The sequence below is a fragment of the Scyliorhinus canicula genome, chromosome 11, assembly GCF_902713615.1.
Source record: "Scyliorhinus canicula chromosome 11, sScyCan1.1, whole genome shotgun sequence".
Classification (NCBI taxonomy): domain Eukaryota; kingdom Metazoa; phylum Chordata; class Chondrichthyes; order Carcharhiniformes; family Scyliorhinidae; genus Scyliorhinus; species Scyliorhinus canicula.
Genome location: NC_052156.1, coordinates 165,854,764 through 165,881,848, shown reverse-complemented (window position 1 = coordinate 165,881,848; position 27,085 = coordinate 165,854,764). Strand labels below are relative to the sequence as shown.

At 48.1% G+C, this 27,085-nt stretch overlaps 1 protein-coding gene across 3 annotated transcripts in view; it reads left to right on the top strand.

Annotated features, from left to right (window-relative positions):
• Window positions 1-27,085, top strand: part of fam107b (family with sequence similarity 107 member B) — a 194,400-nt gene that overhangs the window by 91,565 nt on the left and 75,750 nt on the right. Inside the window, exon 3 of one of the 3 annotated variants that reach the window (XM_038811952.1) lies at window positions 15,403-15,909. The exons of the other annotated variants lie outside the window; for them this stretch is intronic. Coding sequence (XP_038667880.1) covers window positions 15,403-15,515 — 113 coding nt within the window. The 3' untranslated portion in view covers window positions 15,516-15,909. Of the gene's footprint in view, window positions 1-15,402; window positions 15,910-27,085 lie in introns of those variants that run through there. 3 annotated transcript variants of the gene reach the window in all.

The following is a 27,085-nucleotide window of genomic DNA, read 5'->3' as shown; positions in this document are numbered from 1 at the left end:
GAGGGAGAGGAAGGAGGTCCTCTTCCTAGAGGGTGGCAGGAGGAGGTCACCTCATCATGCAGCCAGGCCCCTCTACGTTCAGTGTCATTTGGCTCTACTTCCAGATCCTTCTCTTCCCTCCTGCTGCTCCTGCTGCTCCTACCCCCTTACAGGGCCTCAATATCCTCACGGTCCACACTCTCTGGAGGGCCATGTTAGGGAGCGTCCGGCAGATCACCACAATAGCCTTGTAGTAGGATGTTACAGAACACCATATGACTGGTCCACTGCTCTCTCGGCTTTCAATGCCCCATCCATTATGAATCTGATATGTTGTTTAGCCTTGGTGAAGAGGGTATCTGTCACCTAGGTGATGCAACTATGCACAGCCCGCCGTATGATGCTGCAGAGGCCCCACAGGCGAGGGCAGCGATATCTGTGACTATCTGCCTAGAGAATGGCAGTCTCTCCTTCTGCACCGGCTTTCAGTCACTTTCAGGTCTCTTTGCCTTTACCTATGGATCCTGTGCTCAGGGTGGTAGCTACCTTAAACTGTGATAATCTTCATGGTCAGATACTGTCCCTTGCTCACACATGAAGAATGCTAACTCTGGAGAGATTATCATACCTAATCCCATTGCTTATGCTCCCAATTTCCAAATGCTCTAAATCTGCTCGGGATAACTTGAATTTACCTGGGTTTCCAGTTATTTGTCATTGGCACAGGTTCAGTATTCCCCTGGCGCAGGAGTCTAGAACAAGAGAGGCAGGAATCCTGTTTGTGGCTGACAGCATCTCCTGGTTTCGAACCTGAACAAACTCCTGTATAAAACAATAGCTGGAAGCTCGTTGGTCCTGACTCACATTATCCTCGCTCGGTAGAACAAAGCCACCCACCTTCTTTTGGTGTCCAGGCCTGGCTCAGACTCTTCAGTGTAAGTGGAGCTGGATTTGAGGCCTAAACCCTTTATAGTGTATGCCCAACTGAGAGAAATAAAGTCTACCGGGGCCACCCACTTCACTTGCAAAAATGCTCTATGTTGGTGCCAGTTTTAAGTATCATCCCTCAGCTTCTCTTTCCACCTATCCCCACCCATAGGACCCTAAGATGTAAGTGCAGAAGTAGGCCACTCGGCCCATCGAGTCTGCTCCGCTATTCAACAAGATCATTGCTGATCTGATATAATTCTCAACTCCGCTTTTCCACCTTACCTCCATAACCCTTGATTCCCTTAATGATTAAAAATCTGCCTGTCTCAGCCTTGAATGACCCAGCCTCTACAGCTCTCTGCGGGAAAGAATTCTACAGATTCACTATCCTCTGAGAGAAGAGATTTCTCCTCCCCTCCATTTAAATGGGAGACCCCTTACTCTGAGATAATGCCCTCTGATCCTGGACCCTTTCACAGTGGAAACAACTTCTACCCTGTCGCGCCCCTCCTGTGAGTAGTATAAAGGAAGTGAAGACCTAGCTTCCAGCTCCCTATCCTCCCATCCTCTCTTTTGTCCCCAAGAAGAGTGTACCCCAGGATAAGTTATCCCCTCTCACTGTCCACAGTTTGAAATCTGATATCGAATTGACCTCAGCACAGGATCCCTCGGTGAATGAATTGAGTCCTGAATTTCCTGGCTCATGTGTGTGGGTGTTCAGTAACAGCAGGATCAGACTTTACTGTGACACACCCTTCATCAAACAGCCTGCTGATATTATCATGCATTTTGTATCAATAATGGTCACTTGGCGAGATTCCAGGGGTCATCCAGCATCTGTTAAATCGCATTGTAGCAAGGCGTCAACGCCTTCAGGAGACAAGGGTTAAAGATAATTGACAAATTTATGCCGATTGAGGAACAGGAACTCTGTCTGACTTTACCCTTCCTTACACAGGAGGCACAGCATCTTGCTAAGTTTAGTTAAGTCAGCAGTAAGTGGGATTGAACCTGGTGCTTTCCTAGTCTCCAGGAGCTCCGGCTCACAACAAGCAATTTATCCATGCACTGTACCAGCAGAACTCCCAAAATAGTTTACATTACTCTGAATTCCATAACTGGGAGCTCTTTAATTTCTCATTTACAGTCAAAACTGGCATTAGAGAACTACAAAGTTTGAAATGAACACCCACCTAATTATCATTTTACTTGGCGAATTGTCAAACCCGTTATTCTTTATGAGTGCAATTTGTTCCTTTTCATCAAATATTTGCTGCAGAATTTGGCAAATGAATATTACTGAAAAGAGAGACATGTTGTCAAAGTTTTTCATCTTGCACTCATCAGGACAAACACAAGAATGGCAAATTTCAAATGTTCACAATAATCTATATTACAGAAGAAAAAGGTTCTGATTAGTTGGCACGTCGACTCTGATTGGCCAAGACGTTGCCACGGAGAAAGCATTGGGGAGCTATGGGCTCCCCAAACTCCTGGGTAATTTTATAAAAAAGTGCAGGCATGGCTTGAATGACCAAACAGGAGAGCCGCAGCCAGACCTGATGAGTATTTCCAGCACTGTCCGGGACTGACAGAGAATGTGCTGATGAGTGGATAATGAAACAAATGTGGAGTATCTATTGACAGCAGCAGCCAGATTTGTAGTGAACGTAGGGGAGCCCCTGTCATTTTGCTCCATTCCTAGTCTGAGTTGCAACAGTCGGAGCTCTGCAGGAGGGAAGGATGAACCAGAATGGGAAAATCAGCTTCTTGTTAGTCCTCAGTGCCTCTGGAGAACCAGCCTGAAGCGATATTGGTCTGAGAACACAGCGTGCACCTACTTTCAGTGGTCGAGAGACCAACAACAACAACTTGCATTTACATAGTATCTTTGATAGAGTAAAACATCCCAAGGCATTTATGATACCTACTGGAATTAAGACACAACATTACTCGCACAGAATAATTATTCAAGAAAAGAATGAAGAAGCAATTCTCCACTTTAGGATCACCATAATTCACAAACCAACGACATTTAGGAATATATTCTTGGGAATCAGCAAGTCTTGTGGTTATACTAATAATAGTAATCTTTGTTATTGTCACAAGTAGGCTTACATTAACACAGCAATGAAGTTACTGTGAAAATCCCCTAGTTGCCACATTCCGGCACCTGTTCAGTTACACACATAGGGAGAGTTCAGAATGTCCAATCCACCTGACAGCACGTCTTTCAGGGCTTGTGGGAGGGCAGTACGGTAGCATGGTGGTTAGTATCAATGCTTCACAGCTCCAGGGTCTCACTGCTGCAGACGTTGCCCTGCCCATGCGCGGCCATGGACCCGGCCATTCTCCAGCTGTTTTTGGCATGGGAGCCAGGGGTCTCACCCGATGCCACGGCTGCCCCCTCACCGGTCCTGGAATCAGTCAGGGTTTGGCGCTGATTCTGGCGTCGTGAAACGCCCACAAATTCTCCATTTCAGCCGCCACTTAGCCGCTGAAACGGAGAATCCAGTATTTTTTGGGTCATTCAATCCTAATTTCAGAATTGGTTCAATTTCATCTCTCCCTCGTTCATACCCAAACCAGTGCTTGAATCCATCAGTGGCCTATTGCTGTGTGGGGGCGTGTGTGGCGATGTTGCCGTGTGTAGTACCCTTCCCCTAATCTTCTTGCGTATGACACCATGCAGCTTCGCAAGTCCCAGTCGGGCAGCCAAGTCACGGCACTGGGTATTAGATGGGCTGCCGTGAACTCTGCCGTGGATTCTCGTCGGCCGCATTCATTCACAAAGTGGTGAACAGTCTGACCTGTGTGAACTCAGTTCTTGGGATTCCATCTGTGGAGGAGGTGCGATATCGTGGGGTGAATTTGAGTTTGATTTCAGCTCAGACAGGGGTGAAAACATCTTTGCTATTTTAAGGATTTTTTTAAGAAGTCTGCCCTGTAATAGCCAAGCCAGGCAGCAGCTTCCGCAATGTCTAAATGGAGTTCTCTTAGCCCTCTGCGGAATTTTGCCTGGGGGCAGTCTTCAATGATGTGAGTCATTGATTGGGGGGCACCATAGCTGGTGCCCGGGTCTCTTGCGAGGCCCCACTCGTGCTGATTTACTGCATAAAGGCCGTGACCAGTGCAGAAGCGGTTGAAGAGTTCCCTATGTTGGCGCGGCAGACTGATGTCAGACGGTTAGTGTGTGAAATCTGTGATGAAGATGGGGTTTTCAAAGATCACGTGTTGGATCCAGTCCTGGCCTCTGCGGTTATTCCCTGACATAGTGGTCTGAGCCACGCAGGCTGGCATGATGGAAAACAAGCAGCAGATGGATTGGTAAGGTCCCTATGTAGCAGCAGGCTTGGATTGATGTAAACCTTCTCCAGGAGCTTTCTTGTTGCAATCTCCCTCTATAACAGGGGTGGGCAAACTATGGCCCGTGGGCCGCATGCGGCCCGCCAAAGGTCTTTATGTGGCCCACCAAGATCAAGTCATAAAAAAAAAAAAAAATTTTTTTAATTTCTTTTTTTTGTTAATTTTTTTTTAAAATAAGGTTAATTGGGGAGGGCTGTTTAGTTACTGGTATAGGGTGGATACGTTGACTTGAGTAGGGTGATCATTACTCGGCACAACATCGAGGGCCGAAGGGCCTGTTCTGTGCTGTACTGTTCTATGTTCTATATGAGGCGCCCAGAATCATAACCGGGTGAAGCGCCATTTTTGAAAAGTAGAGAAAAAGAGGGCTAAAGGCAGGATGCCGCCGGGGGAAGCGCTGAGGTATATGCCGCATGCTAATTGGTTACAACCGGGACTATTAATTAATATACTATGCGGCCCTTTAAAATTGTGAATTTCTGAATGTGGCCCTTGCACGGAAAAGTTTGCCCACCCCTGCTCTATAAGGATCCTGAATGAATGAGTTTGACAGTGGACCATGTTATGGACCAGGGTTTAGAGAAACCCAAAGTGTATCATGGAGTTCACCTGACCCACAACTTTTAATAGATTGTGGTATGGGGAGCACACGGCCCACTCTGCAAGTGTGGTACTTCAGAAATGGAAAAGTTCTTTTTTAAAACAAAACATTGTTTATTCTATGAACTCAAGTTAACCTTTTTAAAACAAACAATGAATATCTTAGCAACCATTAATTCAAATACACCCCCTAAAGAATACAACACTAAGTAACCTGTATGCTGTCCTTTTACACCCAGAAGACTTAACAAACCTTTAAACAGGAGCACATCAGAGTTTACAGTCACTGCTGAAAACATTTATAATTCTTCTGAATTCACCAAATGATCAAGGGATAATCCTTCATGGCAGAGAGCTCAACAGTACAGCTGCTTTTCTGACTTCAGCTGCAACCCACTGAAAAACACAGACACACCCAAGCTTTTTCTCAAACTGAAACTAAAAAGCAGAAGTAGAGCTCAGCTCCCACACACACTCTGACATCACTCCAGTAACATGAGCAGCTCCATTTCTTGAAGTGACATTCTCATGACAACCAAAAGTACGCCTACAGTAATTTCAGAATTTCACACACAATCGTGGAATCCCTACAGTGCAGAAGGAAGACATTCGGCCCATCTAGCCTGCACTGACCCTCCGAAAGAGCACCCCACATAGGCCACCCTCGATCTATCCCCGTAACCCCACCTAACCTGCACATCTTTGGACACTAAAGGGCAATTTAGCACAACAAATCCACCTAACGTGCACATCTTCGAACTGTGGAGGAAACTGGAGCACCCGGAGGAAGCCCACGCAGACATGGGGAGAACGTGCAAACCCCACTCAGTCACCCAAGGCCAGAATTGAAACTGGGTCCCTGGTGCTGTGAGGCAGCAGTGCTAACTAATGATGCCACCGTACCGTCCTTCAGAGGGCGAAATTTATGCAGGGGAGGTCATAAATTGCAGCGAGTTGTTCAAAAGTCCATTGAGCTTCGAAGTCCCCCCCCCACCCGGCCGGGTCGGAGAATCCCCAGGGGGCTGCGCGAATCCCACCCGCCGTCAGCTGCCGTATTCTCCGGCGTTGTTTTTCGGGCGGGATGTACGCCACGCCAGTCGGGGGATGTTGGCAGCACCCCTCCAGCAATTCTCTGGACTCCGATGGGCCGAACGGCATTCCGTCTTTGGTCAGTCCTGCCGGCGTGGGTTATGCATGGCCCCACACGGCGGGACCTGGCAGGTAAGTCGGCGGGGGGGGGGGGGGGGGGGGGGGGGGGCAGGGGGATCCAAGCCTGGGGGTGGGGAGACCCACATGTTGGCCTGGCCCATGATCAGGGCCCACCGAACTGTGGGCGGGCCTGTTCCGTGGAGGCACTTCTTCATTCCGCGCCGGCCCCTGTGGGACTCCGCCATGGCCGGCGTGGAGAAGAGAACCCCCCGCGCATGTGCCAAACTACGCCGTCCGGTCTGCGCATGCGTGGAACCATACCAGCGGTTCCGCACATGCACGAGATCACGCCAGCCGCTAAAAATATGGCTGTTACATCAGGTGCAGTATGTGGTGCTCCGAGTATATTTTTGACTCAATGCTGGGAGCTCGTCTCTATTTTCGACTCATACTAAACCTGACCAGTGAATACCTAACATTACAAAAAACTGACCCCAAGTGACATGGGTGGGAAGGTGTCATGTGACCTTCCCACTTAGTTGTGTGTGTTGTGTCCCATTCTCCTTCTGTTTCACAGACTGAAATTGTACCCAATTGTCTTTCCTGTATTGCTCTGTATCGTTGAACTCACATTGGATCTGATTTGAGAACACAATTTGCTGCCACCTCAATTTAATTTTTAATAACCTGATGAATATTCTCAATTTCTGTAATATAACATGTTATATTTATGTAGCAATTCTCACATGGTACAACATCAGAAGATACTTCACAGGAGTATTATCAAACATGATTTGAAAAAGAGCCACATCAGATGATATTAAGGCAGGTGACCAACAGCTTGATCAAAGAGGTTTTTAAGGAGTCTCGTAAAGGAGAAGAGAGAATTTTAGGGACCAGGCAGCTGAACGTATGGCCTTCGATTGCAAAATGATCAAAGTCAGGGATGTGCAAGAGGCTGGAATAGGAGGAGCGCAGAGATCGCAGATGATTGTGGAGGTGGAGAAAGTTCCGGATAAAAGAGGGGTGAGTTCACAAAGAGATTTGAAAACAAGGATGAGAATTTGAAAACTCCAGGCAATTTTAGTCTGGGAACTAATGTAGGTTAATGAGCACAGGAGAAATGGGTGAACGGGAATTAGACAAGATACGATTAAGGCAGCAGATTGATTTGAACTATTTATTAATTCTGTGTTAGTCTTGTACAAAATTACTATGTTTCTTTAAGGAATGCTGTTTACACTCCTCTCGACGTCTGCATGCTGCACAATCTGTTGGCAGCTGGCTTTTCATTTTAGCTATTAAAGATCAGCATTGTTTATACGGTGAGGCCTTGCTTGACAGATCACCATGTGCAGGCTGTTCACACACTGCGGTCCGTGAATCCACTTGGGCATATTAGCCCCTGGGTCCAGTCACAGGGTGCCGGATGCTACACCTGGCAGAGTATGAACTTTGTCATGTGTTCTGCTCTGTTGCCATTCATGTCCTGTAACTCAGTCTGTTCAGTGCTGCGATGGACAGCCAGCTGCAAGGCGAAGATGAAGCAGCAGGAGGCAAATGGTCTCTCACACAACGGTCAACCTCCAGCCACTGGATAGATCAGCGCTCCTGCTAATGCTGAGGATTTGGGCCTGCATTGATTTGGGGGGATGGTCTGATGTTACTCTGGCAACACAGCAAGTTTAGATTTATACGGCATTTTAAAATGAGTGAAATGTCTGAAAGTGCCTCGAAGAGTGATTAGCAAATAAAATAGAACACTGGGCACATCAGGAGATGTTAGGTTGGACAGCCAAAAATCTTGGTGAAAGAAGTCAGTTTTAAGGAGAATCAACGGAGGAAAGGGGGAGGGAAAGGTGAAGAGGGAGGAGGGAGAGGTGAAGAGGGAGAGGTGAAGAGAGAGGGAGAGGTGAAGAGGAGGAGGGAAAGGTGAAGAGGGAGGAGGGAGAGGTGAAGAGGGAGAGGCGAAGAGGGAGAAGGGAGAGGTGAAGAGGGAGGAGAGGGAGAGGTGAAGAGGGAGGAGGGAGAGGTGAAGAGGGAGGGAGAGGTGAAGAGGGAGGAGGGAGTGGTGAAGATGGAGGAGGGAGAGTTGAAGAGGGAGGAGGGAGAGGTGAAGAGAGAGGAGGGAGAGGTGAAGAGGGAGGAGGGAGAGGTGAAGAAGGAGGAGGGAGAGGTGAAGAGGGAGGAGAGGTGAAGTGGGAGGAGAGGTGAAGAGGGAGGAGGGAGAGGTGAAGAGAAGGGGAAAGGTGAAGAGAGGGGGAGAGGTGAAGAGGGAGGAGGGAGAGGTGAAGAGACATGGAGAGGTGAAGAGAGAGGGCGAGGTGAACAGGGAGGGAGAGGTGAACAGGGAGGGAAAGGTGAACAGGAAGAGGTGAAGAGAGAAGTTTATGGAGGAAATTCCAGAGTTTAGGCAGTTGGCAACAGATGGGACAGCCACTGATGGTGAATAATTAAAATTGGTTGTACAAAATGTCACATTTAAAGGGGTGCAAATATCTCAGTGGGCCAGAGGGTCAAGGGACGAGAGACCCCAGATGTATTTTATTCTTGTGATTCAGTTGGTAATGAGCAACTCACATTTTTACTGTTGGGGTTTGCATAATCGTCTGAGTATTTTAATTGTGTTACTTTGAACAATTCATCTCCTGGCTCCCCAAAGCTTGTCCATCATCTACAAGGCACAAGTCAAGAGAATGATGGAATTGGCTGGATGACTGCAGTCCAACAACACTTACAAAGCTCAACACCATCCAGGATAAAGCAGCTTACTTGATTGGCACTCCATTCATTAGCTTAAACATACACTCCCTCTGCAACCAATGCACAGTGACAGCCGTGTACCATCTTCAAGATGGATTGCAGTAACACATAATGGCTCATTATACCAAACTTATGGGGCTGGATTCTCCGCCGTCGGGATGCTCCATTTTGCCGGCAGTCCGGGGGTTTCCCGACAGCGTGGGATGCCCCACAAAGGGAAACCCCATTGACCAGCCGACGAAACGGAGCGTCCCGCCGGCGGGGTGAACCAGAAATCTGACGCTGCGGGGTGGAGAATCCAGCCCATGACCTTGTCCACCGAGAAGCTCAAGGGCAGCAGACATTTGGGGACACTCGCAGTTTCAAGTTCCCCTCCAAGTCACTCGCCATCCTGACTTGGAAATATATTGCTGTTCCTTCACTAATGCTCAGTCAAACTGCCTCCCTGACAGCACTGTGGATGTACCTACACCACATGGACTGCAGCAGATCAAGAAGGCAGTGATGGCAATTAGAGTTGGGAATAAATGTTGACCTTACCAATGACACCGACATCCCATAAAAGAATAAAACCATCTCTGCCACCCATCCTTTTATTCCATTTGTGACTTCAAATAAAATGGATTTGTGTGACCCGGATATTGCCTCATCAAGTGTGTTCTATCAGAGCCCTGGTGCTGCGTTTCATGCCCATTAACAGATATCGTATCTCGTTAAAGTCAGCGTGGGATTTTGAAGAACACGGCAGTACATCCAGTGCAACGTTAGTCATGTCCTCTGGCAATTGTGAAAATCACATTGATTAACTCTGACCTTTGCTTCGCTTTAATTTATTTCCATAGAAGCATGAGCAAAATGCTCGCGATCAAAAGGAGTTTTAAAAAAAGAGCCGGAAATCTGAAATTAAAAATGGAAAGAACTTGAAAATTCAGAACAGATTCATCAGCCGGGGAGGGGAAAAGAGAGACACCCTTCCTTCCAACTGTGAAATGAGACATCATCCAAAATGCTGATTGATCTCTTTTTAGATATTAATGGGTTTCAGTTTTAATTTGCAAAACATAAGGAGCGTTTTACTTTTTTAAAATAAGTTTTTGCGAGAGAAAGTGAGTGTGCGATGGCCCTGGGCAGGATTCTAATAGTCAGCATATTTACAATTTGGGGGCATTGTTCCTTTGAAGGTTGTTTTGGCTTTGTGAGCCTGTGCTGTCTGATGGTGCTGGCGTTTTAAAGCATTTAAGCAGCTTAAAGTATCAGATTACTTCCTGTTGGTGTTGCTCCATATTTCTGGCAGTGGGTCACATTCCAACACTGTGACAGCACATGAATCACCAGCTAGCTCGCCCCCCGATAGTCGACTCAAAGTAAGAACTGAGCACTTTGCGTACCCAGGGTAAGGTGCCTGCCTACAGCCCACACCAGCGACCCTGAGAGTTAATCACTGAAATCTTATTTGTTTCCATCAAGTGGATCTTTAAAACTTTCAAAGCGTGAGTGAGTTCTGTGACACTGTGTGTTAAAAAAAACACACCCTTCCTTTTGAATGTAGTCCTGTGGGTTATTGTGCTGGCTACTAAACGATGGAAATAGAAAATGCATGATAATCAAAGGAAAAGATTTGTTTTAAAAACAACCCCCCTGCCACTAGATAAATTACACATAATAATACCCGGCCAAGTCCGGTATTGCTCCTGCGTGTCACCAAACTACTTTGACGCAAGATACGACCAGCAAAATTAAAGCTGTTTTCTTTTGGAGTTATCAGTGATCCGCCGTTCTCGTCTTGAAACAGAAGGTTGTGAGTTAAAATCCCACTCTGGAGACTAAGGGCGGGAGTTTTCACCCCACCCGGGCCAGCGAGATCTCCAGGTATACCCTAGGGGGTATAGTCTAAAACTTCGGGCCAGCTAGTTTAGGAGAGATGTTCGGCAGAACTTCTTCACTCAAAGGGTGGTAGAGGTTTGGAACTCTCTCCTACAAACAGACGTTGGAGCTGGAACAGTTGCTAATTTTTAATCTGCGATAGATAGATTTTTGTTGAGCAAAGATTTTTTAAAATTTAGAGTACCCAATTATTTTGTTTCCTATTAAGGGGCAATTTAGCGTGGCCAAGCCTCCCATCCTGCACACCTTTTGGATTGTGGGGGCGAAACCCACGCAGGCAAGTGGAGAATGTGCAGTTAAGCAAAGATATGAAGGGGTATAGACCAAAAGCAGGTATATGGAGTTAGGTCACAGATCAGCCATGGTCTCATTGAATGGTGGAACAGGCTAGATGGGCTGAATGGCCTACTCCTGTTCCCATTTTCCTAACCATGGCTGCACTTGAAAAATAATTCATTGCCTGTAGAATGCCCTGGGATGTCCTGTGGATGTGATAGGTGCAATTTAAATGCAGGTCTATCTGTCTTTTCCATGTGAAATACACTTGGCCATTCTAAAGCCAGTTCCTAGGGAGGACAGCGTTTGGCACAAAAAAAACCATGCTCCTAATAGCATTTACAATGCAGAAGGAGGCCATTCGGGCCATTGAGTCTGCACCGGACCTTACAAAGAGCATCCTACTGAAGCCCACATATCTCCCCTACCCCCATAACTCAGCAACCCCCACTTAACATTTTTTGGACACTAAGCGCAATTTAGCGTGGCCAATCCACCTAACCTGCACATCTTTGGACTGTGGGAGGAAACCGGAGCGCCCGGAGGAAACCCACGCACACGCGGGGAGGATGTGCAGACTCCGCACAGACAGTGACCCAAGCGGAATCGAACCTGGGACCCTGCAGCTGTGAAGCAACTGTGCTAACCACTGTGCTACCGTGCTGCTCCTGATTGGATGAAGCTTGTATTAAATGACCAATTTTGCTGAAAGTAATTGTGTAACTTCAATGCCACTTGTGCAGTTCAGCTCTGGCAGGAGAACAAAACAGAGGAGAAAGAGAAAATGCGGGAAAATCTCAGCAAGTCTGGCAGCACCTGTAGGGAGAGAAAAGAGCTAACGTTTCGAGTCCGATGACTCTTTGTCAAAGCTAACAGACAGTGAAAGTGGAGCGAGAATGGAAGATGAGTCACAGACACAGAAACCTAGGGAAACGGGGTGCGAATAGCCACAGAAACCAAGGGGAAAGAGTGTTAATGGCAGTCCCCAGAGAGAACAAAAGATGTGAAAGGCCAAACAGCAGGGAAACTAACATCAGAGGGTGAACTGTAGATGTGGGGGGAGGGGAAGGGGAAGCATAGAGGAGAAAGGGTAAGGAAAGGTGGATAAGATGGGGGGGTTAATATATTAAGAAAGACAAGAAAGAAAGAAATGGTAAAAGACAGTTAACATGAAATGGGATGAAAACAAATGGGTCGAGGTGGGGTAGAGCTAATCATCTGAAGTTGTTGAATTCGATGTTGAGACCGGAAGGCTGTCTCTCCCTACAGATGCTGCCAGACCTGCTGAGATTTTCCAGCATTTTCTCTTTCGTTTCAGATTCCAGCATCCGCAGTAATTTGCTTTTCTCCCAAGTGGAGGATTCAGCCCACAATGTAATATGGAAAAATATGAGGTCATCCATTTTGGTAGAAGGAACAGAAAGAGTATTTTTTAAATGATAAGAAATTGTGTAGATGTACAAAAGGACCTGGATGTCCTTGTCAGTAAGTCACTGAAAGCTACCATGCAGGTACAGTATTAGGAAGGCTAATGGAACGTTAGCCTTTATCGCAAGAGGATTTGAGTTTAGTAGAGGTCTTGCTTCAATTGTTTAGTAGCTTGGTTCGATCGCACCTGGACTAGCGTGTGCAGTTTGGTCCCCTTCCCTCAGAAAGGGTATTATTGCCATAGAGGGAGTGCCACACAGGTTCCCAGACTTGTCCCAGGGGTTACGGGACTGACTAATGATGAAATTGAGCAAACTGGGGCCTGTTTTCTCTGGGGTTTTGAAGTATGAGAGGTGATCTCATTTAAGCCTACAAAATAGTTAATGGATAGACAGATTTGATGCAGGTAAGATGTTTCCCTTGGTTGGGAAGTCTACAATCAGGGAGCACAATTTCAAAATAATGGGGAAGCCACTTCGGACGGAGGTGAGGAGACATTTCTTTACACAGAGGGTTGTGAATCTTTGGTATACTCTCCCCCAGACTGCGGTGGAAGCTCAGTCATTGAGTATATTTAAGGTAGAGGTGGATAGATTTCTGATTTCTGAGGGTTATGGGGATAGTGGATGTAAAAGGCTTTGAAATGTCCGATCAGCCATGACCATATTGAACGGTAGAACAGAAGCGATCGGATGAATGGCCTATCCTGTTCCTATGTTCCTCAACCCAAACCACTTGCTGCATAAAAAAGTTCCTCCTCATGTCACTCTTGCTTCTTTTACTAATTATTTTAAACCTGTGTCCTTTCATTGTCCTTCTTGTCATACGTGGGAACAGTTACTCCCTGTCGACTCAGTCCTAACTTCTGCAACCTTTCTTCATAACGTTCGTTCCAGGAATGAGGAACCTTTTTCATGAATCATTCTGGACACTCTCTAATGCCTTCACGTACTTTCTAAAGAGCAGTTCCCAGAACTGGACGCAATATTGCAGCTGAGACTCAGCTGGTGACTTCCACAAATTCAACACAAGTGCCTTGTTCTTGCACTCTATGCAAGTTACGTATCATCTGCAAACTTTGAAATTGTGTCCTGTACACCAAGGTCCATGTCAGTAATGTATATCATGAAAAGCAAGAGTCCCAACACTGACCCCTTGGGGAACTCCAATAGAAACCTTCCTTCAGCCTGAAAAAAGTCCATTAACCACTATTCTCTTTTCTGTCATTCAGCCGATTCCGTATCCATGTTGCTACTGTTCCTAACTTTGCTCCCAAGTCTGTTTTGTGACACTGTACAAACACTTTTTGGAAGTACCTGTACACCACATCAACAGCATTGCCCTTATCAACCATCAGTTACTTCATCAAAAAACTCCAGCAAGTTAGTTAAATATAAGTTTCCCTGAAAATGTCCTTAATTAACACACATTTGTCCATGTGACTATGAATTTTGTCCTGAATTATTGTTTCTAAAGGTTTCCCCACAACCAATGCTAAACTGTCTGGTCTGTGGGCTTATCTTTACCTTTACCTTTTTGAACAAGGGTGTAATGTTTACAATTCTCCAGTCCTTTGGGACCTCCCCTAAGTCCAAGAAAGACTGAAAAATTATGACTAGTGCATCTAGAATTTTCACTCTCACTTCCCTCATATGCGTCCCATCTGTGTAAAATTAAAACATCACATCAGTGCAACATAGACTCAACACTTTAATCCTGTATCCTGATTACTGGAGGATGTTTGACTTTTAAACATTCTTTCACATGATATGGATGTCGCTGGCTAGGACAGCATTTATTGCCCACCCCTAATTGCCCTTGGGAAGGACGTGGTGAGCCGCCTTCTTGAATCATTGCAGTCCATGTGGCGTAGTTACACCCAGAGTGCTGTTCGGGAGGGAATCCCAGCGACACTGAGGGAAGGCCCGATATATTTCCAAGTTAGGATGGTGAATGACTTGGAGGGGAACTTGCAGGTGGTGGTGTTCCACATGTGTCTGCTGCCTTGTCCTGCGAGGTGGAAGAGGTTGTGGGTTTGGAAGGTGCTGTCGAAGGAACCTTGGTGAGTTGCTGCATCTTTTAGATGGTGCACACACTGCCGTCACTGTATGTCGGTGGTGGAGGGAGTGAATGTTGACGGTGGTTGGAAGGGTGCCAATAAAGCGGACTGCTTTGCCCTGGATGGTGTCGAGCTTCTTGAGGGTTGTTGGAGCTGCACTCACCCAGGCAAGTCCATTTTAAAGCGAGGATTTCAGCATTGAAAGTTTCCTGCGGCAATGGCCTCCCTTCTTCCCCCTCCCACTGGCCCCAGTTCCTTTTTCATTTGGTGCCATGTGTGTCTGTTTAAAGTGCAGCAGGATAAAGGAGGCCATGGGTTGTTTCACAGACGTAGACTCTCCGGCAGGAAATGAGCAGTCAAACTGGATGAGAGCAGGCTCCTCATTTTCTCCATGAACAAAAATGTAAGTCAGGAGTGATGCAACTCTTGGCACATGAGGTGACCAGATTGTAGGAACAACTGCTCAAAGGTTTGCCTCAAATCTACCTGCACAGCAATTGCAAAACCATCACGCTTTCAAATATTCAGCATGCTAATTCTTACATCATATGTAAGTCAAACTTCACAGTTCCATTAATTTGTTTGAAATAAATACGAGATGGAAATAAGTCATCTCACCTGGGACACAAACAGTGGACTAGACTAGTTTGGTTGGATGATCTGTCTCTGTGATGTCAATTCCATGTAACTCAGAATTCAGTAGCCACCCCCCCCCCCCCCCCCCCCCCCCCCAACCCTCTCAGGGTGGGCATTGCTCATCAGACCCATGAGCCCCCTCTCCATTGCTCATGGCCCTTTTCACTTTCTGTTCTGATGCCAAGCAATACCAGCAAGGCCCCATTTAAGCTGCGAGTTAGAGAAAACTGCTTCTTTATTTATAGGTTCGAACTGCGCTTTGAACATATATTAAACCAATGTTAAAAATCACTACTTAAAAAAGCCAACCAGTTTTCCCCATTTGCTTCCAGCTGACCCAAGTGACTGGTTTAAATTAGTCACAGAAGAAATCTTCGCTCCTTCTGGGCAGCCAATGAACTTTCTTCTCTCTGACATGGTTCTGGAGTGCAGGATGCAGCATTAAACACCATCTTCTCCTCGGTTCAGATGCAAAAGCTCTCCGGTAAACGTTCATCAAGATCGTGACAAAGCTGAAAAACTAAACTGCTCCCTTGGTCCTGTCCTTAACCCTTTCATGCCTTCGCCAATGAATATTTCCCAAGTTTTTAAACCATCTGTTGTGTTTCTCGAGACCTGTGACTGCCCCAGTGGCACAGCTGTGCTGAAAAATTCCTGAAACGGGAGAAGGCGGATTCACAACCTCAAATTGGCTATTGCCATGTTTGTAGGCTGGAGTTCCGAGATACATCACCAGGGCTGCAGAGTGAACACTTTCAAATGTGCGGTTAAACACCATTTTATTAAAAACTAAGATTATGTCACCGCAAAATGCTGTGATATAATTTTGCGACGGGGCACATCATTGTGTATTCTCTATCTATAATTTCAGACATTCCTTAAAATCTACCTCCTTTGGTCACCTGAGCTAATGTCTCCTTAGATGGCTTAGTGTCGGACTTTGTTTTATATCTTTCCTGTGAAGCACTTTGGGATCTTTCGTTACGTGAAAGAACAACAATGACATTTGGACAATACAGCGCACTTTATTGTAAATACAAAGTGTGACACTTAGCCGCAGAAGGAAATATCAGCTTAGGTGAGCAAAAGCCGGTCTGAAGGAAGGGAAGCGAGGAAGCAAACCGCGAGAGGTGTAGGATGGGAAGGCGCTATACAAATGCAAGATTTCATTATCCTTTCAACTGTGAATAAAGTGCTGATGTATCTTACAGGACCCCCCCCCCCCACACACACACATACACGCACACCCCCCCCTCCCGACCCCTTTACCCCTCTGCCCCGAAATGTTTTAGGTTATTTCTCTCTCTCGCACTGTAGTTTAGGGCTGTGGGGATTAAGTGCTGCGTTTACAGTAAATTGACTGCCTGTTGGATTAGTTTTGGCTCCGGTTTTGTTGGGGGGGGGGGGGGGGGGGGGGAAGTAATGCCTCATGCGCATCTATTTTGAGAGAAATACATCATTTAATTGATTACATTTGCAGTAAACAGCCACGGAGCTGTGAATGAATGCTCTTTTTCAGCAGTTCTTTGTCTGCCTGGATATTTTAAGAAGAGATCCACGGAATAGTTTAAAAGTTTTGAGGGGAGACTTTGTACATCCGGAATTCCGACATAGGGGCCCCAAGTTTGAACCATTCTGCTGATGTAGTTGTGGCAAAGTTGGACTATCACAATTAGTCTTTGTAGCCTGTGTGAAACGGAGGGGACAAATCTTCCCACAACTTGAATTATTCTGTTTTTTATCAACAATAGGCTTGTTGCAATAAATTCCTGCCGCTATTTTACTGAAGATATTGGGCGCAATTTAACGGAAACAATTCAAAGTGTGATTTTTGGTGCGTTTGGCGGGGTAATTCTCGATAGCCGTGTTGGCGAGATTAACGCCTGTAATTAACGGCACTTCATACAGGAAATGAACCCCCACGAGCTTCTCGCCATTATTGGCTGTCTCCACACAGACAGTGATCCAGGGCCGGGATGAAACCCAGGTTCCCGGTGCTGTGAGGCAGCAGTGCTAACCACTGTTCCACCCTAGGCAGCAGCTGGCGTTGCCCTTGTGATGGACCTTCACAATATTTAAAGATGACTTGAAGGCCTCACAAACGAAAAGCACCCCACCCTGAGCGACACCCAACAGGAACGCTTCAGCCCCCCTGACCAAGCCCAAACCACCCTGAGGAGTCCCCCGCCCAAACCCGAGGACTTGGGCAGCCGCTCCAGTGTCCTGGAACTGCATGCCCAAAACGGAAATGGCTCCTCACCTCCTCAGTTCCTCTCATCGCCCATTGTGCCAGCTTCACATTTTTGAAAGGGTGTACTAACCGACATCCAAGTGATTTCTTGCTGGGGAGTCGGTTAATTCCTGGGAGGCCGTTGCATTCTAATTCAATCTCGCTAATGAATGCAAATGAGGGTTAATGATATGCTCACCATATTTGGGCGTGATCCGGAACTTGCCACAAGAATCTCGATTTTGGCCTTACCCGCTATTTAACCAACCCGCCCAGGTGCGGGCCGGGCGCGTCGCGGTGGTTAAATCATGCTCATTATCTGTGGGTAATACCTTCATTCCTCTCGTCGGGGCTTCAGTCGGATTCTCCCATTATAACGTTACCTCACCCACTGTCATGTTTCCAGCTCTACACTTTTACTAATCAGAAAATGTTTGTTGAACTCCAGATCCCTCCCATCTATGCATCCCAGTGTTTCTTCACACAACCTTTCCCCCTTGCGGAAAAGGAGCGAGGTAGTGTAAGGATACTCAGGCTGAATATCAATCTGTTGAACCGTGTCCAAACACCGTGTCCATGGCCAAAACATCCTCTGGGGCGTCTTAAACCTGGAATTTCTGCCTCAGAGCTGGAGACACTATGGCAACAGACCTGCTAACATCTGCACTGATTCAATATGAAGGGATATGTATTTCGATATATTTGGTCCTGACTGTCCTATTGGCAATGCCACAGATGATCCACTGGCTAAAACATGCAATGGAAAAGCTGCATACAAACTTACTGACATGTTAGGGATACATTAGCCGGGATTCTCCAATCCCGCGGCCAAGTGACGCCGGCGTGAAAAGCGGCGTGAACCACTCCGGCGTCAACGGTCCACAATTGTCCGGTATGCTGCCCTTCCTGGGGGGCTAGGTCAGCGCCGGAGTGGTCCCCGCAGCTCCAGCCGGCGTGCCACCGCTGGCGTGATTCCGCGCATGCGTGCCACCGCCGGCGTGATTCCGTGCATGCGCGTGGGTTCCCGTCTCCGCGCCGGCCCCTGGGCAATATGGCAGAGCTCTACAGGGGCCTGGCGCGGAGGAACATAGGCCCCCACGGAACCAGCCTGCCTGCTGATCGCTTGTCCCCGATCGTGGGCCAGGCCACCGTGGAGGCCCCCACCCCCCGGGGTCAGATCCCCCCTTCCCCCCCCACCAGGACGCCCCCGCACACAGAACTTCCAGGTCCCACCGTGTGGGACCATACGTGACCAATGTTGGCAGGTCTCGGCGGCCGCTCGGCCCGTCGGGGCCTGGAGAATCACCGGGGGGGGGGGTGTGTGTGTGGGGGGGGGGGTGCTTTCAACGGCCCCTGACCGGCGTGGCGGCAATCCCGCGGGTGCCTGGGAATCGGCGAGCCGGCGTCGGGGTGGGCAATCCCGGCCATATTGCTTGGTGTAGGAATGGTAGACCGGTAAATGCGATCTGTGATAAGCTGCAGCTTCTACGGCACTTTACATTTCTGATATCCTTGATGAATAAATTGCTGTGGACATTAGGTTAGGGCAGGGCAGAGCATGACTGCGACATCCCACTTTAAAAAATTGTTTTCCAGGATGTGGGCATCGCTGACTCGGCCAACATTTATTGCCATGGGCGGAATTACAAAGCAGCAATGTACAGTTATTGAGAGGGTTCAGAAAGGGGTTTGCAAAGTCATTCTCCGCCCTATTTACCATAGTTACTTGGATGCCTTCCAGAATTGTGGCTTGGAGACAGTTGAGATGAGATGCGGTCAACTTGCCATTCTTTCCTGGATCCCTGCCAAACTCCGAAATGTACTAATTGCGAACCACAGACAGATCCCAGAGGCTACCAGCAATGGAACTCAAATGAACTAACTAAATTAAGATGTAAAACGCCAACCTTGGAGCATTAGTTCAATGTCACATTTCAGCCACACAATGAACAAACTTCACTGGCTGTTAGAATCTTGGTTATGCAGAGACGTTAATCTGATGATCTATGTGTTATTATTTTTTTTTTGCATTTTTACATTTTACTTGGAATGATTGATTATAAAACCTACGTCAGTTCAGCCCTCGGCTGTGACAGAAGTTGATTTTTAAAAAATAAGTAAATACACCTTAAATAAAACTTTCGCGACCACCAGACATCCCAAAGTGCTTTACAGCCAATCGAAGCACTTCGGAAGTGTCATCATAGCTGTATTGTAGGAAATGTAGCAGTTAGTTTGTGCACAGGCACAGCAAGCTCCCTCAGTCAGCAATGTGAAAATGACCAGATCACCTAGATTGAGGGATAAATATTGCCCAGGGCACTGGAGAGAACTTGCCTCTGCTTCTTCAAAATAACATCATGGGATCATTATGTCCATCGGACAGTTAAACATCTCACCTGAAACTCTCCCGATTTTGGCTCACACATGAAGTGTGGTCACTTACACGGGATATTAGAGGGTCACGTGTGACCATAGAATGCTATCTCAGAAAGACACTAGTGCCGCCAGGTGCGATGATACTCTAGTGGTTATGGTATTTACTGAGTAACAGACCAGTGGCGAGTTCTGAAATCTAATTTAATAGATGTAGTAATCTAGTGAGTGGCACCAAGATAATTACTTTGAAAGCTACTGGACACTTGCAAAAATCTAATCTCGTTCAGGAAATGTCTGCATTTCATTCTAATAATAATAATCTTTATTGGCACAAGTAGGCTTACATTGACACTGCAATGAAGTTACTGTGAAAAGCCCCTAGTCGCCAAACTCCGGCGCCTGTTCGGGTACACGGAGGGAGAATTCAGAATGTCCAATTCACCCAACAGCACCTCTTTCGGGACTTGTGGGAGGAAACCGGAGCACCCGGAGGAAGGGGAGGAGTTGCAGCCCCCAGTACTAAGACATTTTGATTTTCATCAACAAGTTATGAGAAAGGTTTAAGTCTGTAATGTAAGTGAATGTTATATTGTGTACTTGAATATTGGCAGGTGGCTAAAGTTTTGAATTACAATGTTGGACACTTTGCAAAACAGCAAGCCCTCCTCTTTCAACTGCTGATTTTGCAACTTGAGCCAGTGTTGCAGTTTTAGTGCACGATAAGTATTGCTCTGCTTTGCTGACACAGAACGTCACACACTCGGTCAATCCACTGTAAAAAAGGCAAATTCAATTTGTTTTCTAGATATGCTAAAAACTGCAACGCTTCATAAATAGTTTGGCAATATTTCCAGACAATGAGATAGTCGGACAATTCCCTTAGTCACCACCATCCAGACTTTGAGAATGTGTTCAGCATCACACCGCATCTCCCAGCATCACACCGCATCCCCCAGCAACCCCCAGCATCTCCCAGCATCTCCCAGCATCCCCCAGCATCCCCCAGCATCTCCCAGCATCTCCCAGCATCTCCCAGCATCACACCGCATCCCCAGCATCACACCGCATCCCCCAGCAACCCCCAGCATCTCCCAGCATCTCCCAGCATCACACCGCATCCCCCAGCATCCCCCAGCATCTCCCAGCATCTCCCAGCATCACACCGCATCCCCAGCATCTCCCAGCATCACACCGCATCCCCCAGCATCTCCCAGCATCTCCCAGCATCACACCGCATCCCCCAGCATCACACCGCATCCCCCAGCAACCCCCAGCATCTCCCAGCATCTCCCAGCATCCCCCAGCATCTCCCAGCATCTCCCAGCATCACACCGCATCCCCCAGCATCCCCCAGCATCTCCCAGCATCACACCGCATCCCCCAGCATCCCCCAGCATCTCCCAGCATCACACCGCATCTCCCAGCATCACACCGCATCCCCCAGCATCTCCCAGCATCTCCCAGCATCCCCCAGCATCTCCCAGTATCACACCGCAACTCCACGCATCTCCCAGCATCTCCCAGTATCACACCGCATCCCCCAGCATCTCCCAGCATCTCCCAGCATCCCACCGCAACCCCAGCATCTCCCAGCATCTCCCAGCGTCTTCCAGCATCCCCCAGCATCTCCCAGCATCACGCCGCAACTCCCAGCATCCCCCAGCATCCCCCAGCATCACACCGCATCTCCCAGCATCTCCCAGCATCACACCGCATCCCCCAGCATCTCCCAGTATCACACCGCATCCCCCAGCATCCCCCAGCATCTCCCAGCATCACACCGCATCTCCCAGCATCTCCCAGCATCTCCCAGCATCCCCCAGCATCTCCCAGCATCTCCCAGCATCCCCCAGCATCTCCCAGCATCACCCAGCATCCCCCAGCATCCCCCAGCATCTCCCAGCATCTCCCAGCATCTCCCAGCATCACACCGCAACTCCCAGCATCTCCCAGCATCTCCCAGCATCACACCGCATCTCCCAACATCTCCCAGCATCTCCCAGCATCTCCCAGCATCTCCCAGCATCACACCGCAACTCCCAGCATCTCCCAGCATCTCCCAGCATCACACCGCATCTCCCAACATCTCCCAGCATCCCCCAGCATCTCCCAACATCTCCCAGCATCACACCGCATCTCCCAGCATCTCCCAGATTCTCCCAGCATCTCCCAGCATCACACCGCATCTCCCAGCATCACACCGCATCCCCCAGCATCTCCCAGCATCCCCCAGCATCACACCGCATCTCCCAGCATCTCCCAGCATCTCCCAGATTCTCCCAGCATCTCCCAGCATCCCCCAGCATCACACCGCATCTCCCAGCATCTCCCAGCATCTCCCAGATTCTCCCAGCATCCCCCAGCATCTCCCAGCATCACATCGCATCCCCCAGCATCTCCCAGCATCTCCCAGCATCACACCGCATCTCCCAGCATCCCCCAGCATCTCCCAGCATCACACCGCATCCCCCAGCATCTCCCAGCATCTCCCAGCATCCCCCAGCATCTCCCAGCATCTCCCAGCATCTCCCAACATCTCCCAGCATCACACCGCATCCCCCAGCATCCCCCAGCATCTCCCAGCATCTCCCAGCATCCCCAGCACCTCCCAGCATCTTCCAGCATCACACCCCATCTCCCAGCATCCCCCAGCATCTCCCAGCATCTCCCAGCATCACACCGCATCCCCCAGCATCCCCCAGCATCTCCCAGCATCTCCCAGCATCACACCGCATCCCCCAGCATCTCCCAGCATCTCCCAGCATCCCCCAGCATCTCCCAGCATCTCCCAGCATCACACCACTTCCCCCAGCATCCCCCAGCATCTCCCAGCATCTCCCAGCATCACACCGCATCTCCCAGCATCTCCCAGCATCACACCGCATCCCCCAGCATCTCCCAGCATCTCCCAGCATCACACCGCATCTCCCAGCATCCCCCAGCATCTCCCAGCATCTCCCAGCATCACACCGCATCCCCCAGCATCTCCCAGCATCCCCCAGCACCTCCCAGCATCCCACCGCATCTCCCAGCATCCCCAGCATCCCCCAGCATCTCCCAGCATCACACCACTTCCCCAGGCCTTGATGCAATTCCCATAAATTATTGGATACGGTAATTTTAACAGAAATTGATAGTCCATCGCTGCATCAGAATAAGTGAAGCTTCACCAGGATTCTTTGTACAATGTTGGAACTGCAACCTTTCAGAGTTTTAAAAAATGTCTTCATAAAACAGCAAAATCCCCAATATCACCAAGAGGCTGGCTGCAGGCAAGGAGCATCTTTACTGTTTCTCACAGTCCTGCCATGTGGGAGGGATTAAGCTGTTGCAGTCAGGGGCATTTGTCTGTGGCAAGTCTGGAAGAAGGATACCCAAGCAGACACGAGGAGAACATGCAGACTCCGCACAGACAGTGACCCAAGCAGGAATCGTATCTCGGACCATGGCGCGGTGAAGCAACAGTGCTAACCATTATGCTACCATGTCGTCCAGGGGATACAATAAATGTCCTTCAAATGTTTTTAATCAATGCTTTCCCAATTTCAAAATTGCTGGTATAAATGCCAACTTTCTGGCAGTAAATGTGGCAGCTCCGAATAAAAGTACTGGGCAGCTTTAAGCTGGGGGAACAACCCCCCACGTTTACGGTGGATAAAAATTGCTACATCTTCATTTCATTTTCTTTTAGGCCGCAGGACACCAGAGAATGAACCCTTTCACATTCTGCCATTTATAGGAGCTGACGGTTGATTAAATAGAAGACTTAGCGGGTAATTCATTAATAATTTTTTAATGGATCTGAAGCCAGGCAGATTGGTTTTACTGGATTTATTTTTAATCCATGCAAATGATTCAGTTTAAATTGTTTCAAGACCCAGAGGGATTAAGTTTAAATGGCCTCATTTTCACTATTTCTTCAAACAAAGCAGCTCCAAGAAACCTTTATTTCCTGCACCCTGCCAAGCTCCCACCCCCCACTCCCTTTGTGCTCACTGAGTTTGGATTACTGCTACCATGGTGTGAAAATAGAACGGGAGTATTTATATTCTTTCAGGTAATTGACATGTCATTCTCCTGTATGGAGAGATCAGTATTTTTCACCATGCATTCATTTTCATGGCTCCTGTGTAGAAACCAGATGTTCATGAAGTTATTAAAAGCAAAAGGCAGAACAAGATAAAAACAAAAAGCTACTCTGGGATTTAATGTGAACTGGGTCGGCCAACGGCAGCAGTGGTTCTGTGCAGCGCCTGGATATTTTAGAGGGAACATGTTTCTGTGAGATTTTTTTAACCCTGGGTGAAATTCTCCACTTTGCAACGCCGCCAATGTGAACTGCAATAATGCGGAGAATTGGGCATTCATCCAAAAGGTCAATCAGGACCCCACCAGGTGTTGGCATCCTCAGAATCGTTACCCCATTGCAGTGGAAGCAAGAGCTCATCCCAGCCAGAGGACACCTGCACTGTCGCCTTTGGGAACCCCCCCCCCCCCCCCCCCCCCCCCCCCGGTTCACTGCCTCTCTCAGAGCAGAGGGCTCGCCAGTGAACCCACCCCTCCAGATCACCAGCTGTCTCCTCATGGGTGAGACTGGCAGCGCTGTCACCACCTCCCAGGCAGTGTTCAGGAGGGCAGGCTTGAGTGCGCAGCCCACCCCGGGGAAGAGGGTTTCCTTCCGCTCCTCATTGGCACGGAGCTGTGGGTCTACCGAGGACTCCTGACCTCTTGGGGGGGGGAGCCATCACGGTGATTGCACTGAGTGTGTGGTAAGTGGAGCGCTTAAAACAGCTTCCAGCTGCCAGGCTCTTTAGCGCTAACTCCGGCCCCCAGCGGATAGAACTCCCGTTGGGCCGGGAATTTGCCGGAATTCGCGTCAGCGGAGTGCTGGCCCATTAACATGTCCTGAATTGCTCCACGAGTGGCACCTCCAACTGGAACGTGAACTGCACAGAGTTCAGTCCTGGTGTCTACAAAAATGGAGAATTTTGTCCCTTATTTTTAAGTAGAGAACATGTAACGCAATGACATCATCAACTGGACCGCTGACGCTTGGCTGCTGCAGCCAAGGTCCAGTTGATGATGTCATTGCGTTACATGTTCTCTACTTAAAAACAAGGGACAAAATTCTCCGTTTTTGTAGACACCAGGACTGAACTGTGTTATGCCCAAGTGAGCAAAAGAAAGTCATTGATGAGTGTCTAGTTCCATTGGAGCTCGAGTTTGCCAAAATATCATCAGCGAAAGCGCGGGAGAGAGAGAGCAATGCAATGCCTTTGATCATAGTGGGGGTGGGGGAGAGAGAGCCAGCACAGTGGCAGGAAAGGCATCCTGGGCATTATAAAGAGGCTTAGAGTACCAATGCAAGGGCTTTACGTTGAACCTTTGTGACACTGCTCGTAAACATTGGGCCTAATTACGACACTGAGACATGTGAAGGCTTTAGGGAGGATGGAGAGAAGATTTACAAGAACGAGTTTCAGGAACGAGAAACATCCGTTTTGAGAAAGTTTGGAGAAGCTGGGCATTCTCTCTTGAGAAGTTGAGATGAGATTCGAATGTGGTCAAAATCATGAGAGGTCAAGTTAGAGTAAATCTAGAGAAACTGTCCCATTGGTCTGAGGAGAACCAGAGGACACGGGTAAAAGGTGATTGGGTAAAAAATCAAAGGCAGGATGTGTTGTGTAATGTGCACAGATCCTATTGGGCAGGGAAAATTGGTTACCCCGTGGATTTATTTTAGTTTATTGACAGTTCCTTTGCACAAAAAAACCCAAGGCAATTACAAAACAATTACTTAAAACAATAAACAACAACAATACAATAAGATGACCAACACTCCACCTTTACAAAGCGACGCTGCATCAGAAAGTCACATGGCGCGGAGCATAGCGGAAGAGCGAGGGAGCACCCCTCCTCCGAGAGCAAAGTCATGGATAAAATGGGCTGTAGCGGATAGGTACACGGCCTCCAAAGAGCAACAGTGGTCAGTTAACAACACAATAAAGATATATGCATCTAAATCAACCCATCTCTCCCTCTCCCTCCCACAGCACCGGGCAGCAGGGCACGGGAAGAAGAACGAGGGAGCACTCCTTTCCGAGAGCCAAGCTCTAAAAGGGGCAGCAACTGACAAACATATGGCCTTCAGACATTGAGCAGTACACAGTTGACAACACAAAAACTCTCCCTGCCTCCTGCAGCCCCAACAGTAGATCCATATCAGTGGAAAGTCACTAAACCTATCGACCGGAAATGTTACACCAACACAGAGCATGGTGGAAAAGAGAGAGAGAGAGAGAGAACAGCACCCTACCCCCTCCCCCTATCTTCAGTTCAGTAGCATGCCCGGGGGCTGGTTTAGCACAGTGCTAAATAGCTGGCTTTTAAAGCAGACCAAGGGAGGCCAGCAGGACGGTTCAATTCCCGTACCAGCCTCCCTGAACAGGCGCTTTTCACAGTAACTTCATTTGAAGCCTACTTGTGACAATCAGCGATTTTCATTTCATTTTCATACCAGTCAAAACCTCCTCTTGTCCTCACTCCAGGTCAAAGAAGCAGAAAGGACAACAGCAAGCAGGCCCATAGCCTCCGGGTAGTTGCAGTATCGTCCATGTCACTACTCCTCTTCCTCTGGCTCTGAGAAAGCACCGCTCTCCCCTCTTCAGTCCAGTAGCAGGCCAGACATTACCTCCCCACTGCCTGGCCTCAGTCCAGGTCAAAGGAGCAGAAGGGGCAGCAAACAGAAAACAGAAATGAAGTCTGCAGGAAGTTTGCTGGTGAAAGCTGGAGCATGCTGAATACACAACCTGCAGCCACCTGAAGAATGGGGAATCTGAGCTCCCTGATAAGGGTTCAGGCCCTGTATAATCGCAACAAGACATCCCTGCTCCTGTATCCTAATCCTCTTGCTAAGAAGGCCAACATATCATTTACCTTCTTCACCGCCCGCTGTACCTGCATGCTTACCTTCAGCGACTGGTGTACGAGGACACCCAGGTCTCATTACACATTCCCCTCTCCTAATTTATGGCCATTCAGATAATAATCTGAGTTTGCTACCAAAGTGGATAACCTCACATGTACCTACATTATACTGCATTTGCTATTCATTTGCCCTCTCACTCAGCCTGTCCAAATCCCGCTGAAGCATCTCTGCATCCTCCTCACAGCTCACCTGCAAATTTGGAGATATTGCATTTTGTTCCCTCATCTAAATCATTAATATGTACAGAACAAAGAACAAAGAACAAAGAAAAGTACAGCACATGAACAGGCCCTTCTGGATAGTCAGATGCTCTTTCCTAGAGTAGGAGAGTCAAGTACGAGGGAAACATAGGTTTAAAGTGCATGGGGAAAAGTTTAGAAAAGGTGTGCGAGGCAAGTTTTTTACACAGAGGGTGGTA